The following is an 18,366-nucleotide window of genomic DNA, read 5'->3' as shown; positions in this document are numbered from 1 at the left end:
TTTGAAATCATGGTTTGTATAAAAGTAACCAAACAACATAATTTTTTCCAAAATCACTTTTCATTTAGAAAATATGGTTTTGGGTATAAAATCATGGTTTTTCATAAAGTGATTTTTTTTTTTGGCTTTTGAAGGTATAAAACCATGGTTTAGGATATAAATAGATATACACATATCAATTACTACCTTTGATCTTTAATGTAAGAGTTAGAAAAGCAATTTGTAAATATTAAGAAAATTAGTTAAATTATTTATTTATAATAAATAGATGTTGCATTCTCTAAAACACCTATTAACGATGTGCATTGAGATTACTATTTGATGTAACATTTAACATGTGCAAATTAACATGAGAACTACTTTGAAAAAAATAGATAAATGTATGAGACAAGGTAGATTGATATCTTATATTCAAAATCAAATAGAATACCTAATTTGCTCTTATACTAAGGACCAGAGATAATATTAATTATATTATTTACAAATTTATTATTTTAAACAAAAATATAAATTAAAATCTATCATTTATCTAATTATCATATTAACTTATGTCTTTTTTAGTAATTTGTATATGAAAAAAAGATTCTGATAACAATTATCTAAATATTTTCACTTTATCAAAATCACTTTTTTTCAAAATCTGTTCTCAAAATCTATTCTTCTAAAATCTATTCACGAAATCCATTCTTCCAAAATCTATTTTTTAGAAGCTATTCTCTAAACCATGGTTTTGTTTCATCCAAACACCCCCTTAATTCGTTGTTTGTAGAAGGTATTCACAAACTGAATCTAATAAAGGAATTGAAACTCAATCAAGAAAGGAAGTAGGATGATTAGTGGAATTGACCATTAAGGATAATTCATACATTGCATTCATTTCACTCACTAAGTCCAGAAATTATAAAAAGTGTAGATAGTTTTACTTTAGTCATTGATTCAGTAACTAGTTACATAATCACTTCATACATCATACTTAGTTAATTTGATATTTGTGCTTGATTACTTAGACATTCATAGGTTCTTCAAGAGCTCGATATTTAGGTTAGTGCCACTACATTGCATTTAGCTTAGTTTTATTTGATAATCTAGTGACAAGGCTCGTCAAATTTAGTGCCATTGTCAGGGAGTTTCACTATACCTTGCACCATAGAAAGGACTACTATTATAAAAGCTTTACTAGACTTAGAAGCTACCATTAATATGATGCCCAAGTCAGTTTATGAGTCCCTAGGTATCACTAGTCTTAAGCCCACTAGTGTTATTTTGCAATTAGTGGATCACACTATTAGATATCCATATGAGGTGCTTGAGGATGTGCTAGTAAAAGTTAAGTATTGGCCTATTCCTGCAGATTTCTATGTTTTGGATATGTCTAAGGAAAGTATGAATGAATGTGTATTAATTCTTGGTAGACCTTTTATGAGAATTATTGATACTAAAATTAAAATGAAGGTTCTATCACTATAAGTGTGATCATTTTGTGTATTTTAACATGTGTGAGAGCATGAAACAACCTAATGAAGACTATTCCTTGCATGATGTGCACTTCATTAATGAAGTTGATGATGATTTTCATGTTAAAAATAATAGTGCTTCTCATATGGTTGTTGAGTCTTCTAATGCACTCATAACCATTATCCCCATTCTACACCTTCTTTTATTTCTCCCTCTCATGGTAGTGATGTGTTGTGTTCTAATTCTTGTTCATTGGATTACACTTCTTCCACTCCATGCACTATTTCATGTAAAGATGCTATGCTTGTTGAACCTCCCACTAACCCAAAAGTGTTAGAGAAAGGTACTTCTTATGATGATTTTGTAGGGTGTAGTGGAGCTGTGAGGTCTCAACCTAAGAAGCCACTAAATTTAATCAAAGCATTGAAGAATATATAGGACAACCTGTCATGGTCTTATGTGAGATCCATCATCCACCATCAAAAGAAAAGAAATCATTGGACCTTGTAGCTGCACAATTGACACGTCCACTTCTTATGCTATATGCTTTGTCATTAGATCCTAGACGCTTGCCAAAGTAGTTGTCCAAGTTGATAAAGAGGAATATGATATTGATGACTACGTCATGGCATATATTCCTAGTTACTCTACATCTTATGAATATTTCAAAGGGATCTGGTAGGACCTTTGGAGGTGGTCTTAAAGCTTTTAAACAGAAAGTACAAAGTAAAGGATGGCTTTGGCAAGTATTTTCACTCAAGAGCCAACCACCTCCGCCTCTACCACATTAGTTACAAGCCTCCATAACTAAGGTTGTATCTCTCCTTCCTCTTGTTCTCAGTTATCTACATTGAATTAACTATTATATGTTGCTGAACAAGTATGGGGGAGGGATATACCGGTAGAAAGAAATAGTTTTTGAATTTGTGTGTGATGTTTTGTCCTTCCACCTTAATATTTACATTTCCAAATCTATTTTTTGAGTCTTGTTTTTGGGTTACATTAAGGACAATGCAAGGTTTAAGTGTGGGGGAGTGTTTGGTACTTTGTTGTTCTGCTTTTATTTTTGTGTGTTTTGTTTGTGTTTTGTTTTCAAACTCTCTTGTAGTAAAAGGGCTTAATTTTTTTTCACAAAAAAAAATTTCTACATTTTTGGATTGAATTAACCATGTCTTATATCTCAATTGCATTTTAGTTGATTGTGATTCCTTACTTGTTGAAATGAAGTGCGAATGTCATATGCATTAAGTTCTAGTTGTGGTGCATAGACTAGGCTTGATAAATGTGATAGGAACAAAAAGCCTAGTTGGAAGGATTTAAGCCTATTATTCATTTCATTATGTGTGACATATCCATTTAGTCCATTGCTCTCTAGAACTTGTTTTGGTTCTTGCTTGAGGCTACATTTGCATTGACATGATAGAGATAATATAGGCATTCATTTAAAAAGCTAGTTTGACTAAAAAGCCAACCTTGAAATATTAATCTTTTGTTAACCAACCCTTTGAGCCCATCATTTTCATTTAGGAATGAACTTAATTGTGTTGCATCTCAATCTCTTCTTGAGTAGAATGACACTTCATACCATTGAAATGTAAGAAATCTACTCCTCTGTGTATCTTCACCGAGGCATAATATGCTCTTCGTCGGGGTGCACTAGCTAAATAGATGAATTAAAGAAATCAAGTGCTTTTCTAATATTTCACCGCGGTGAAAATATGGAAGCACCGTGACGAACCTTCTTTAAAGAAAGAAGAGAGAAAAGAAAGGAAAGGAAAAAAAAAAAGAGAAATATATAGGAAAGAAATAAAATAAAATAAAAAGAGAAGAAAGAAGAAAATAAAGTGGGAAATAAAAAAAGAGGCAAAAGAAAAGAGGTATTGCTTGAAATAAGTGAGGTTCATTGAGTTATCATCTATATTCCCACACATTCAGTTGCATGTAAGCATGTGGTTCATTCTGGTTTCCATTCCTCATATCTCTTTTCCATTACATCCATGTATTTAACCATCTATTAATTGGCCTATCCAACATTACAACCTAATAAAAGCCCTACTGATATTTTGTGTCATTGCTACTAGTGGTGGAGAGTTTAGAACCATTACAAGTATATGTTAGAGGATGGTTAAGTGGGTGTTGAGTGAAATTATCCCCTAAAGAGTTAAGAGGGAAAGACTTATCCTTAGAAGGTTCCTCCTAGCATTCATTTGAGTTAGTCCGTGCACAAATTGCTTAGTTCTTTTAGCACATGACACATATCACAGCATATAATAAGTCATTTAATACAATTTACAAACCTTAAAAGTCATCCATGCACATATCCACACATATTATAAAACTTGTACATAAAGTGCAACATAATTCCAAATAAAATTCATAACATCCTTCTTCATGGTGGCAACACTTCCTTGCCCTTAGCCACACCACTCGCTTGCTCTATTGGTGTTATTTGAACATAGAGATGAATGAGATTTTATACAAATCTCTGTAGTAAAGAAATTACAACAATAATGTTAAACATGCAAGATATACTATAATCAATTTCATAAAACATTTCTCTACTTGTTGCCATATAAAAACTATATCAAATCATTCCAAGTCAATGAATAAATGCATTATGCCAAGGTGTACCATACAAACAAATCAACTGCATTACCATCAAACAATTTCAAATACCATGTGGCATATATTCAAAGAATCATATCATGTAACAACTAAGCAAGTTAACAATAAAATTGTAAATTCCATGCTACTTCTTTTATCTAAGATTTTCGGCCTCTTTGATTTCCTTGTGTTTCTTCTTGTTCTCTTGCTCAATGCCTATCAATCCATACATAAATACATTCCATATTATCAACGATAACACATAAAATACCATTAGGTATCAACATAATTCTATAACCCTTTTTTCTTTGGCTTTTTAACTTTAATTTCTATCTTTGTTTCAATTAATCTCTTAGGCCATTCCTATACAATTTTTCATGCAGAATCCAAATATTAACTTGATTTTATCAAAATCAAACTCCTCCCTATCTACATGAGATTGGCCGAATTGAAGGTAGTTTAGGGTTAGAATTTTCATTTTGATTATAATGCTTTCAAGTACTTTTTCTTGCCATATTCCCACATAAAACACATTCTAAACTCATTAGAATCATCAGGTTAAACTGAAACAACTTTTAACCCTATAAAGACCTAGTGGCTGAAATACTCCCTTAAATAGGAAACTTGGAGTTTCTTCCAAAAATCAATCCCAACATCAACCAAGCAAGCTATTCGAAGCTTTAAATCATGGTTTTTATTCTTCCCTAATCATCCCTTATTAATTCAAAATTTTGGCAGCATAATACCTAAGGATTTTTGTCGCTAAACTCCTCTTGAAATAAGCTAGGAACATAGCCAAATTAAAGCTTGAACATACCTTAATTGATCCTTGATTCTTGCTTGAAATTTTTGGGCTATAATTTGCGTAAAGTTAGCTCTCCAAGGTCAGATTTTCTACAACAAAACCTCCCCCCTTAAAGTGTCTAGAAACTAAAAATTGAAGATAAAAGAGGGGGTATTTATAGACCTTAATTTGGCCTCCTCTTCCTTCCAAGTGTCTCTTAAAAATCTATGTTTTTGGGACATGTGGACACCTTAAGATGCTATAGAAATATGGGAGTGGACAAGTATCCTTTAAGAGAATTTTTGGATAAAATCATGTGATATTTTGTATTATTTTATTCCATAACCATGTGCAGCACCTAGGCCATGAAATTACTTTTCATTCCTAGCCCAAAATCAAGTCCAATAGGCTAGAGAAAGAAGGAAGAAGTATCACCATTCATTTCCAAACATATTTCTACCTGATTTCGCCATATCAGCTAAAATTTTTTTTAAATTTCCAATAATAGTTCTAGACCTCAAAAAATTCATTTCTTCCTATCAAAAATCATACTTTGATATAGGAAGAGCCTCTGAATTTTTTGAGAATTTATCTCAACCTCTAACTATTTATTTTGAATTTTTCTTAAAATCAAGCTTTACCAATAAGATTTCGATAATAAATATTTTAAAATTAATCCTTCCACTTTCAGGGCCTAGAAATAATTTTATAAACTCAAATAAATCCTCAAATAATTTTTTCATATTTTTATGAAATTATTAAGGCCTCCATATATTTAAAATAATTGTTTCATGCTAATTTTTCACTATTTTTCTTGAAAAACCTCTATATACAGAAAAATTCTGTAAGATGTTATTTTTATGCCATTTCTACCTCCAGGGCCTCAAATAGGGTTTAAAACCCTATAATTTACTTTTTTTTAATACCATTTTTAAAGAATTTTTTGGAATTTTTCTATAATTTTTCCATTTTGCCCTTCTTGAACTGATAATTTCAAAAATATCAGTTTGGACAAAAATCAGATCTTAACTCAAAAGTTATTTCACCTCTGAGTCTGCTTTACTACTTGACCATTTATCTAATTTATTATTCACAACCTGAAAGTCAAAATTGGAAGGATGTAGCACCTAGTTGGCTCCACTTCCATGAAAAAAGTTAACTCAAAGGAGTTTAAAAGCTTTTTAACTCTATTTACTACTATTATAGACTCCATTAGGTACTATGTCAAGTTTATATTTACAAACTAATAACTCCAACATTGAACTACCGAGGGCTTACCTAAACCTCAATAGTTCTAACTAAGGAAATTCATGATGCCCCTAAAGACTTTTGAAGGCAAGCATGCATAGCTTGGGTAGTAAAAGAGGAACTCACCTAAATATTTTCTTTAGACCCAACATGAGAAAGACTTCCATATATAAGGAAAATACTTTCACACGAACATACCTTACTTTATGTTTCTACAACTTGCTTCCTAAAATCTTATCCTACTCTAACATATTTGACTAGTCAGTATTGCTACCCAAAACATCATCAATGGAACCTTCCAAAACAAAAAAACTTGTTTCGATGTTGACTCGTAAGAGGGTACTCAAAACCCGTTGCCCATTCAAGATCCACAAGAACTGAATCTAGTGCTTAAAGAATAAAAAGCCCATCCATAGAAATGACTTTCTTAGGGTTCAGTGAAAGGGAATCCTGACTTGGTCATTCTATGTAAGCCCATCACTCTCAACTCGAGTGTCATACCCTGTTAATTTTAACTTGAGAAATGAAGGAATTAGGTTTGACCAAGGGCCAAGTAGTGTTGTAGAAACAAAGACAGAATAACTTCTAAACTGAAACCAGAACATGGACGAGACTATCTTTTCTAAAATATCCTATCAATATTGATTAGAATAGAAAGATACACATAAAATTCTCAAAAATTCTTAAAAAATCATAAAAAATAGAATAAAGGGCATGGAATAGTATTTGGAGCATAAAAGATAAAACAAAACAAAAATAATTTATTTTGAAATTTTTGTTATTTTCTTAAAATTTTGACTAATTAAAGAAAAATGGGAAAAAGATAGGAAAATACCCTTAAATATGTGAAAACCCAGATAAGTGCATGTGAAAAGCAAAATACCATATCAGACCTAGGGTACTGATCTATCATTTGCAAATGTTAGACAAAGACAGAATTGCCCCTGACGAAAATTTGAAAAAAAAAAGACGGAAGAGAGGTTATTTGCACTGTGCCCACATCTCTGCACCACAATCACCAGTTGCCGTGAAGGGAAGGAACATCGTGCCTGTGAGGAACTACCGTCAGCTGTCGTGAGGGCGAGAGGAAGCGGCATCGCCTTCAGGGGAACATCGTAGTTGTAAGTGGAGCAGTCACTATTAGACGAGCACTGTCGGTGTGAGGGGAAGATCGTCACCATTACTGGGATCTGGTAAGTTGATTTATTTATTTTATTTGCACAGTGGTTGTCATTGGGCAATCAATTACATCAGATATTAGAGATTTTGGAGAGTAATAAGGTTATTAGGTTGAACTAATGGGTCAATCATGCGAAGGTAAGTTGATTTCAGATGATTTTTGAATGATTTGTTTGTTAATGAAAGAAAGATTAAGCCTCACGATACTGAATGAGGAGAGGGAATGATTTATTTTATTAATAATTTTTGCATGATCATTTTGGCTAATTGCTGTTTGATGGTGAGAACATTTGTTAGTAGAGTTTATTACATAGGTATCACTATTGACAACGACTGAATAGTAAATGACAACATTTTAGCATGAGTGACTGCTTAAGATGATTTTTTGAATGATCTTATTGTTAATTAAAGTGTACCAAATGAGGCTAGGCATCGATATATTTTGTCAATAGTTTTTGCATGATCATTTTTGGATAATTGGTGTTTAATGGTGACAACATTTGTTAGTGGAGTTTGTTACATAGGTGTAGGAATTGACAACAATTTCATAGTGAATGACAACATTTGAATACTAGTGACTGGTGAAGATGAATTTTTGAATGTTTTTATTGCGAGTGACAATGAATACATAGTGAATGACAACATTTGAGTACAAGTGACTGCTGAAGATGATTTTTTGAATGTTGTTACTGCAATTGACAACAAATTCATAGTGAATGACAACATTTGAGTAGTAGTGACTCCTGATGATGAATTTTTGAATGTTTTTATTGCGAGTGACAACAAATGCATAGTGAGTGACAACATTTGACTAGTAGTGACTGCTTAAGATGAATATTTGAATGGTTTTTTGTGAGTGAGAATGAATACATAGTGAATGACAACATTTGAGTACAAGTGACTGTTTTAGATGATTTTTTGAATGATTTTATTGTTAATTAAAGATTAAGCCTCACTGTACTGAGGAAACGTTATATTTTGGTGATTACTTTTTGCATGATCATTTTTTGGCTAATTTGTGTGTGAAGGTGACAATATCTGTAAGTGGAAGTTATTACATAGGTGTAGCAATTGACAACTATTGCATAGTGAATGACAACATTGAGTACTAGTGACTGTTGAAGATGATATTTTGAATGTTTATATTGCGATTGACAATGACTGTATAGTGAATGACAACAGTTAAGCATCAGTGATTGTTTATATGCAGAAGAGTGAAGATGGTCTTGGAAGAAGATTCATCAAAATCAATACAGAATGGATTCATGTTGTTTAGGAAGGAGTTTTATGAGAAATTAGGGGGAAAGAGGTCAAAGAGTTTTAAGGAACAGAATAAGGAAGTGTCAAAGGCATGGAAAGAGTTATGTGAGGAAAAAAAAGAGGTACAATGACAAGGCTAGGGAATCAAGGCCTGAGAGGAAGAAAATAAGGAAGAACAAAATTCCATTCCAAACCCGGTGCTCTCTGCCCCAATTCAGGTCATTGGCTGACTTTGTAAATGATAATGCAAGTTTGAGGGAGAGAGTAGAGAAGATAGGGTTCTCAAAGTTGCTGCATGTAGCATGTGAGAGACTCCTACGTGACCTACTAGTGGCTTTTCTTCGTTCATATGATCTAGCAACACATGAATTCAGAATTAGGGGTATTTCAAAGGAATTCAAGCAAGAAGATGTTAAAATATTGCGTGGTGTACCTGACACTGGGGATGTAGTGAATGCCAAAGTAGATGAAAATAATCCAACATATCAACAATTGAAGAGGGAGTACTATAAAGTGTCATTTACCAAGATATTAAATGACATTAAATCTGGACAGCATGACTATGAATTTGAGTTTTTTTTTATGTTATACACCCTTGGAACCTTTCTATGTCTAAATTCAAGGGATAAAGTAAGTGACCGGTTATTAAAGCCGATAGCTTGCACTATGAATGGGTTTGAGCATTATAATTGGGCTACATATATTATGAAGGACTTAGCGAAAGAGTTTAAGGCTTATGTTAAAGCATTCATAAGTGGTGGGAGCTCTAATGTGAGCAGTGTGTGTACTTGCTGTTGGTATGTAATGTAATGTAATTTGTCAATGTTTGATTTAATTGATATTTGTATAATTTTATTTATTTCATGTTGCAGATATATTTTTGCGAGCACTTTAGGATGAAAAAAAAATGATGTGCATGATACTGCAAATGCTATTGAGTACTGGAATGAGGAGAGAGTTAAAGAAGTTGTTAAGACAGAGAGGGAGAGCAACGTAGGGTTGTTGTTTGGAGGGACACAAAGAGATGTGAAAGTAGGGCAAGAGGACAGGGTAGGAGATCCTTATCTAGACCCGGTATGTGTTACTTTGTCTAGTGTTTTTAGTTGTTTAGTATGTGGATTATGTTGAATTTGATAGTATTTGTTACAGGAGCTGAACAATCTTTATGGGCGATTGGTGACTATTATTGATGAGAGCAATAAAAGACTACTCACTATAATTGCGGAAGAGTTGCTGAAGGTTCAGCTGACAAAAGAGGCACATAAAAAAGGTGTCCAAGAGGGAAGTAAGGGGCCAATTAAGGTAGAAGAAGAAGGAGTTGGAAGAGGTGATGACAGTTTTCACATTGATGAAGATTTTGAGGACAATGTAGGTGGGAATAATGATGAGTCTCCCATAGAAGGAGGAGAAGAGGGTAAATATGTACAAGAAGAAGAAGGAGGAGAAGAGGGAGACAATGATAAATGTAGCAGTGAAGAAGATGGAGTAGAAGAAGTTGAGGATGATAAATCTACTAGTGAAGAAGAAGGGAGAGGAGAAGGTGACAAGGATAAATTTGCTAGTGAAGAAGAAGGAGAAGGAGAAGGTGATGATGATGAGGCTACCAATGAAGGATAAGCACTCTGTGATGTGAGTGGGGAAGGAGTGGAGGAGGGACAACAACTCTGAAGATCAAAGAAGGTGATTAAACCAACGGTTAGATCTCTATGGATTTGGACGAAGGAAATGCATAAGAGAAAGAGGACTTTGGAGGACAAGGACAAATTTTTTAAAATCATATCCAGAATGCCTCCAGGAATCAGGGTGGCTAGTAAGTTATTATAAGATGACAACTTTTCATTATGTTTTCACCTGTCACCTATATGAGTTGACAACAAAATCATATCCAGGACTAAATTATTTTTTGTTTCTTTTTCAGGCCAATAGTTGATATGCATGATGAAGTACTCACTCAGGAAGAACTACTTTCACTGGGTGGAAGCCATAAAATAAACACGCAGCTGATGTCACTTGTATGTAAGACCTTGATGGTCGATATGAAAGAGGAAGGAAATGTGAAAAGACACTTGTTTGATGCCTACTTCATGGTTAGATGAATAACTTATTTCATTGCCTTATCGATATTTGCCTGTTTTTAACACAAGCTTAAATTGCAGCTGAAAATGGTGTCACGTCCGGTTAGTTGGAGGGCTTTTGAGCACAAGAAGCAAATATTACCTAAGCATGTTGGGTATAACATAGGAGATTGTGATATGATTTTTGGGCCTGCTCTTGTGGCTGACCACTGGTTCTGTTATGTCCTCCAGCCAAAGACATTGAATTTTTATGTGCTTGATTCGATGAAGATCGATGGTGTTAAGCAGAAGAAAGGCAAGAAAAGGGATTTTGGAGGATCCAAAAGGAGCTACTCATAATGCATGCATAAGAACTGAATAAGAGAACCTTAATAATGATGTTATTATTATATTAATTTGTTACTTATATAAATTTGTTACTTACTATGGTCATGTGTTTATGTTTAGAGGGATCACTTTTATGATATAATTGAATTGGTCAAACCAGAGCTCATTGGGAAGAAGCCAAAGGCAGACATAATTATGCCTCCCATTCCACAACAAACTAACTTGTGAGTGCCATTGACTCTGACCAATCATTATTGAACATAAATTGTTTTCAGTTGACTAACAATTTATGAATGACTTTTTCTGCCCAGGAGAGACTGCGGTGTACATGTTTTGATATGGTTAAACAAATGGTCCCCGGATGTGGTTTTGGATTACATAAATGAACAAGTCACTATATTTAGACGTGACCTATTGTGGTGGCTAGTTAAGCATGAGGGAAACGGTAAGAGGGCTGAAGCTTTGAAACTGCTTCAAGAAGAAAAGAAGGCCACAAAGCGGCAGCATTTATCCAAGTAGTATACATGGTTGTTTGTGGTTGGTGTTAGGCTTTATATTACATATGAACCGTTTGTTTTGTACAGAAACAAACCGTTTGCCAAATAGTGATCTTATGTCTGGTGTGTGCGTGTACTTTGGAAACACCACTTATATTGTAAGAAATTCAAGTCTGACAATGTATGAACCATGTTGACAACTATTATAAATGGTTTAACACCATTTCCGTATTTATTGACACCATGCTATTAGGTAAGTTCATTACATGTTCTAGTTGCTTTGAAATATAGACCCTTGATAGAGACGTTGACATTACTTTCATTAAGAAGGACAACTCCTTCATATATGTTGACTACACGTGAACTAGTAATTTGTATTTCAGCCAATCAAAAAAGAAACCTGGGCTAAAGACTTGCATAAAAATAGGAGTTGCGTGTTTACAACACTTACAAAGATAATGACAACACTTTCACATATAATGACAACACGGAAACTGGAAAGTTTGCTTTTAGGGATACCCTATGTAGGAAAATGGGTAATCAGATGTCCTCCTATTTTGCACGTTGACAACATTTTCATATATAATGACAACACCATCATAAAATTAAACAGCACTTGCATATGAAGTGATGACACCATCATTTGAGTTGACATCAAAAGTGGAAGTTTGAATCGGGAGAGTAATGGAGAAACCTGGGTAGCTGAAGTGACAACACTATCATAGCAGTTAATGACACGTAAAGCTACAAGTCACATCAGGGGCAATAGATAGGGAAGTCAGGCAAATCAAATGTTTCCCATAGTTATACAAGATGATAACACTTCTATATATAATGACAACATGATCAAATTAATTAACAACATGGAAACTGGATGTTGCAGTCAGGGGAAACTGATCCGAACACGAGGATGTTATTCTCGCGGTATGCACATGCACAACACTTTAAACCATAATGACAATGTCATCGTATGAATTGACGACACAAACATTGGAACTTTCGTTCAGGGGAATGAAGGGAACCAGCCACTGATCAGGGAATCAAGCAATATTGGAAGCATGTTGACAACACAATTATATAGAATCACAACACATTTGTATATGATGACTAAACCTAAGCTGTAAAGTTGAGATCCAGAGAATAAGTTACTGATATTAGACGTAACCAAGTTCAGTGAAAATGGCATAAAGGTCAAGTTAATAAAACATCTTCATTCGTTGTAGGGCAATAATGTGAAGGAGTTCAGAAGATTGGTTGCACAATATCATTCACTATTTGACATTGACATTGACAACAAAATGATAGCTATTAACAACGTTACTCTAACCATTGACTACAAACCAGATTTCCACTGACAATAACAGCATTTTCTGTATTAAATGACAAGTCAACATTAAGGTCATACTTGCACTTAATGTTTGCTTGTCACTTAAAAAGCTTGCAACCTATGCATGCAGTACATATTACTTACACCCTCTGCATGCTATGCATCATTTACATTAAACCCTTTACCTAAAAAATTACAAAGGGATCAAAATAACTAAAAGTGTCGCCTGTTTTAACATTTACAGCCACTTTTATGTTAGGTTTGGGTTTCTATAGGTCCTCCTTGTATGACCAGCTTCACCACAATTTGCATAATGGTATATCCTCTTGTTCTAGAATTGTGATTCGCGTCTGTTAGCTCTTGGCCTTCTAGTAGGTCGAACAGTCTGAGGTGGGAACAAAAAAATTTGCTCTGAAATATTTTCTATCAAAATGGTATTTGGGTCAGGCCTGTTGATGATGACCACTGGTATAATGCAGCGCAAGTAAATCTTTTCTTGGGATGTGATCTTGTAGCAATTTTCAACAAAGTCATAGACATTTCTGTGCATGGACTTTATGGCTATACAAGCATGTGGACACGAGATCCCCAACATTTGCCAAGCTGCACAACTACATGTATATGTACCGAGATCAACATGCAAGGCTCCATGGGATGTGTGGACAACAACCCTGCCCCCACCATACGGTTCAGGCAACATATGTTCAGCAAGGGTGACATTTTTCTTTACTTGTTCATCAATATTTGGTCCTATTCCATTTCTCCATCTACCCATTGTCATACTAGCTGCATGCATTTTTTTTGGCTACCTTCTCACGGTGCTCATGGATAAGCTGTGCAACGTTATGCCTCCTCTCCTTTACCAACCAAGCATTAAATAATTCGGCAAGGTTTGTAGTTATATTGTCCTACTGTTGATATGAAAACTTACTCAATGCCCATTTTTCCACATCTCCATAAGTATCGAGCTACTAGAATAACTATGGAGAGAAACGATGCATGTGGTCCATTGCCTTATCGAACTCACCATCAAGCCTTGCATATGCGATATTATCAAGCAATTGCAACCCATCTTCCTTTATTGACTTACTTGTCTTCCTCTTGCCTCTGTTTGCTTTAATTAGTTTTGCACTGAAGTTCTCCTTCACATGCCTATAGCAATATGCATGCCTCTGTAAGGAATTGAAAGACACGCAGCGGAAAATAACTTTAAAAATTTTCCAATCCCTTGCCCGGATCTACCGATTGTGTTTAAGTCAAGTAGTAAGAGATGTTACCTATGGTATTCAAATCATTGGTGGCTCGGGGATTCTGACATTTGGGATGCCTATACTCTCCTTTTGTTCATGAGAAGTCGACAACTCAGATTGGCTTCCTCTACCGGTATCCACACGAACAGCGTTCCAATCACGAACGACGTGCTAGCGCCTCTTGTCCTTCTAGGGCTTTTTCGAGAATCCATCCTCACCGTTTCTATTTTGGCCATTTCTTATCTGCAAACCTTTTGCTCTCTCACACACACGAAACCCTAGCTCCTAAATATCAAATATATAGGATGCTATCGGTATTATAAAGGATATTGGATTTCAGAATTAATCCTAAATTAATTCTGAAATTAATACAATATCATATATTGCATAATTTGATAAGAAATCAATTAAATAAATACGGTTTATATTAAATCCGTCCCACAGATTTAATTCACCTATTCATTTAATTCAAAATAAAGATATGACGGAATTATATTTGATTTATTCTAATAAATCAAATTTGAGATTTTACATTATACCATTTCAAATTTAAAAGTGATAGAGAATTTATCCTCATAAATCAAATCTTATAAATATCTCTTATATCATATAATATATATACACGAATTTATATATATATACACACGTCCACCCTAGATTATTCATTGAATCTGGACATATCTTAGATTCAATGAATCTGGACATCATAGCTCGTGTTGGGCTATTTTGTGTGCAACCCTGTAGGTCCATATGAAGTTGGCAGTGGGCCATTTACTATAATGACTCACAAGTCGTAAGCGGTCTCTAGCAAGACATCATGACTACCCAAATCATATAAAGATCGACGAACGATGTAACCTTTCATACAACCATATCACGTACCTTTTGTCACACGACATTTTGGTCATGGATGAGGCATGGAGAACGTCATCCTCCTATTCCTGACCGTTACTTTCTCGATCCCTTAGTAGTCTGAGTATAGAAATGGAACTACCTTTCCATTATAGTATGGCCATACATTTCTCAGACTCACTCATCGAGGGGCCCAGTAATATCTCTCTATGAATGTGAGGGACAAATTCCATCTTGACCATTCACATTCCTCCATATGAAAAACCACTAAGCCTGAACATAGTCTTTATGATCACTCGATCAAAAGTGACTTTTGACTAGGTCAAAGCTGAGCGTTTCTCATGTAGGAATCCATGATGATCTTAGGTCAAAGGGCATAGTGACATGGTTTGTATATGAGAGAAGCTTATGAATTAACCCATGCAGCTCTCTCATAACGGGTCGGTCCAACACCTTGTATATGACTTTGATTTATATCTCTATACATCTTCAAAGTCATACTGGTCTTATTTCATCTCTGCTCCCACATAGATGATTGACCAAGGACATTTAGGATAAAATCATGAGTTATCCAAGGATAGTCATCACAATAAACATGCAAATAATATGATAACATAATTAAGAAATTCATAAATCAACAATGTTCATAACACAATGATTGGCCCCTAGGGCACAATTTCCAACAGCCTCTCACTTCCAAATATTGCTCGGACAACTACTATGATTGAATTGTGACAGTCTAAAACTATTGTTAACTATCTAGAGCCAATGATATTTTTAATCATATTCAGAAACCATGACCAATCCTCATATGTTTCCCCCTTCACAATGGCAATTGCAAATAGTAATAATTTATTGTCCGCATCATAAGCCGATGCTGACAGCAATGTTCCCTTATACGGTCTACTTAGGTGAGTTCCATCTATATACAGTATATGCCTACCACCAGTTAAGAAACCCTCTATACAACACCCATAAGCTACGAAAACTCGCTCAAATATGTTATTCCCAGTAGCAACCCATTCAGCAACAGTTTTTTCATCACTTTCCTTTAGTCTTTGACAAATCCAAGGTATTAGCATGTAAGATTGCTCAGGTCTGCCTTGTATTTCCTCCATTGCTTTTTCCTTAGCTCTATATGCTTGCTTGTATATTAGATTCACTCCATAGTCTCTCTTCAACATTGTCATTATTTTAGTAGGCCGTTTGTCTATGTGATTCCTTACCTCATCAATTATAATTACTGATATCAAACTAGATCTTCCACCATGGTTGACTTGGAGATTGTCTTGCTCACTATGCACATGTTCATTTACAAATGTCATCACGCGTAGGAAAGAAGTCTTCTTCCCCACTGTATTTGCACATATCTTCCATAGGCAACCTTCAACCTTGCATCTCACCGACATTTTGTCCTTACTATTCTTCACATACTTGAACTCAAAATTATGTGCTATGCTATATTTGTGCACTGCCTTTTTAAACTCTTCTATATGTGCAAAATTTTGCAGCTGTCTTGAAATCAATTCCCTCCATTTTGAACAATTCATCTAAGGATATGGTGTTGGTGCATACTGTACTCCATATGTTATGTTGTTAGAACCGCCTCTAACTTCATACATTAAGGCCCCACCCATATCTTCATACCCCACTGGTTCATATTCAGTTTCCATACTGCTGAATGAGCCAGACCTTTCTTGTGATAGGCCCAACAATCTGTCAACTTTGCATGCACAGTGACAACTTCAGTAACGAAATTAACAACAATAATATAACAAATGACAACTTCTATAGCCCATTAAATATCACTTACATTTCCAGATCTTCTATTATATCAACACCACTTTCTTTCTCTTTACATGCTACGTATAGATGGTCATGCCTCTCATTATACTGAAAAAAGTTCCCAATCTCACCATCATCAACTAAATCTATCAGTGTCTTCTCTTTAAAACTTACTCTATATTTCATCTCACAATTATTACCATCAATTCCAAACCATAATGATATCTTACCCTTCAAATCTTCAACTATAATGGCTTCTTTTATGCTCCTTAGCCTCACATTACCCCCTTTATATTGAACTCCACCTTCCTCGTTAACTACAAATATCCCTCCAACATGAAAATAACACAAAAGTTCCTTCAAAGAGGTTGGGCCACCCAAGCTAATGCCTTCTACCATGCTCGAATATGCAAAAACACAATAAGCAATATACATTATTCACTTTCGTCACTGTCTGTAATAGAACCCCATTTCCTCCCTTACCAACAATACATTAGTTTTTCACAACTTTGCCTTGTTAACTACATACTTCATCGTCTCCTCACTATTCATGCTCATACTTGCCACCCACGCTAATGCCTTCTGCCATACTCAAATAGTAAACAATCAAACCCTATATCGGACACCAATGAAGTAATTTGCTTAACACTTTCTACCGATGCAGACCCACAAAATGAAAGACTAAAACCTGTGAATGAAGTTCTTTGCAATACCAAAAAATAATAACCCAACACCTTCACCTCTTAACCCACCTAAAACCCACTCACCTATATACACAGCCCGCCGAAATAATGACCATCAAGAGAAGAGGAAGAAGAAGCTAAACTTCAGACAGTATTAATGACTTTAAAATTAAACTTACCTTGCCTTTCTTCAATAGCTTCCACTGATTTTCATTCCCTCCTTTGCCTTCCCAGAAGCTCCCCTGGTCACAAGCTTCGTTCTATATTGTCTTTCTTTTTGTGCATTGATCAAGGCCAATTATGTCTCTAGACAACATTTGTAAATGCCAGATCAGTACCCCGAGTCTAATATGGAATTTTGTTTTTCACATGCACTTATCTAGGTTTTCACATATTTAAGGGTATTTTTCTGTCTCTTTCCCAAGAAAAATTGTCAAATTGAATTATTTAAAATACTTAGGGGCCTCTATAATTCATAAAAAATTTAGAAAAATTATTTAGGGAATTATTATGAATTGTAAAATTATTCCTAGCCTCTAGAAATATAGAGGATAGCTTTAAAAATATTTAAAGCTTAATTTCTATTGGTAGAAGACTGATTTCGAAAAAAATTCTAATTTAAAAAGTTAGAGGTTGAAATAAAATCTGAGATAATTAAGAGAATCTCTTCTCATTAAAAGGATGCTATTGGCATAAATAAATAAAGTTTTAAAAGTAGTGGATTTAAGAGGATCCAAGAAAAATTCAACCGATAATGGCAGATTATACAGTGTAATGAGTATAAGCTTGGTAAGACAAAATTTCTTCCTATTTTTTTAATGGAAATGGTGTCAAAATGTGAAAGAAAAGACCTAAATGGAATAATACAAACTGTTGAAAGGTAAACTTGGAAGAATGAATTACTGAATAAAAAAATGGTAATTCTTACATAGGGTGAATTAGGTGTCCATTGAGTTGGCATCTAACATTCAAATAAGGGACACATAAGAGGGTGTATGGGCAAGATCATGAAGGAGGATGAATCAAAATTATGCCACGTG

The 18,366-nt window shown here is 34.6% G+C and overlaps 2 protein-coding genes across 2 annotated transcripts; both read right to left on the bottom strand.

Annotated features, from left to right (window-relative positions):
- Positions 1–13,087: 13,087 nt before the first annotated feature.
- LOC114715006 (uncharacterized) lies at positions 13,088–13,531 on the bottom strand. The gene has a single exon (XM_028899805.1). It carries the CDS (start codon positions 13,529–13,531, stop codon positions 13,088–13,090), a length of 444 nt encoding a protein of 147 aa, XP_028755638.1.
- A 2,082-nt stretch (positions 13,532–15,613) lies between these two features.
- Positions 15,614–16,267, bottom strand: LOC114715005 (uncharacterized). Its single transcript, XM_028899804.1, has one exon. It carries the CDS (start codon positions 16,265–16,267, stop codon positions 15,614–15,616), a length of 654 nt encoding a protein of 217 aa, XP_028755637.1.
- Between the last annotated feature and the right edge of the window lie 2,099 nt (positions 16,268–18,366).

This window comes from Neltuma alba, unplaced genomic scaffold, assembly GCF_004799145.2.
Source record: "Neltuma alba isolate B1F8T4 unplaced genomic scaffold, ASM479914v2 tig00011565_pilon, whole genome shotgun sequence".
In the NCBI taxonomy this organism is placed as follows: Eukaryota; Viridiplantae; Streptophyta; class Magnoliopsida; order Fabales; family Fabaceae; genus Neltuma; species Neltuma alba.
Note: the sequence above shows the minus strand (reverse complement) of the source record. Positions and strands in the feature narration are given on the sequence as shown.

Bases quoted from the DNA above. Each gene is read 5' to 3' on its own strand.
- LOC114715005 (XM_028899804.1), bottom strand. From the start codon at position 16,267: ATGTCGGTGAGATGCAAGGTTGAAGGTTGCCTATGGAAGATATGTGCA.
- LOC114715006 (XM_028899805.1), bottom strand. From the start codon at position 13,531: ATGGGTAGATGGAGAAATGGAATAGGACCAAATATTGATGAACAAGTA.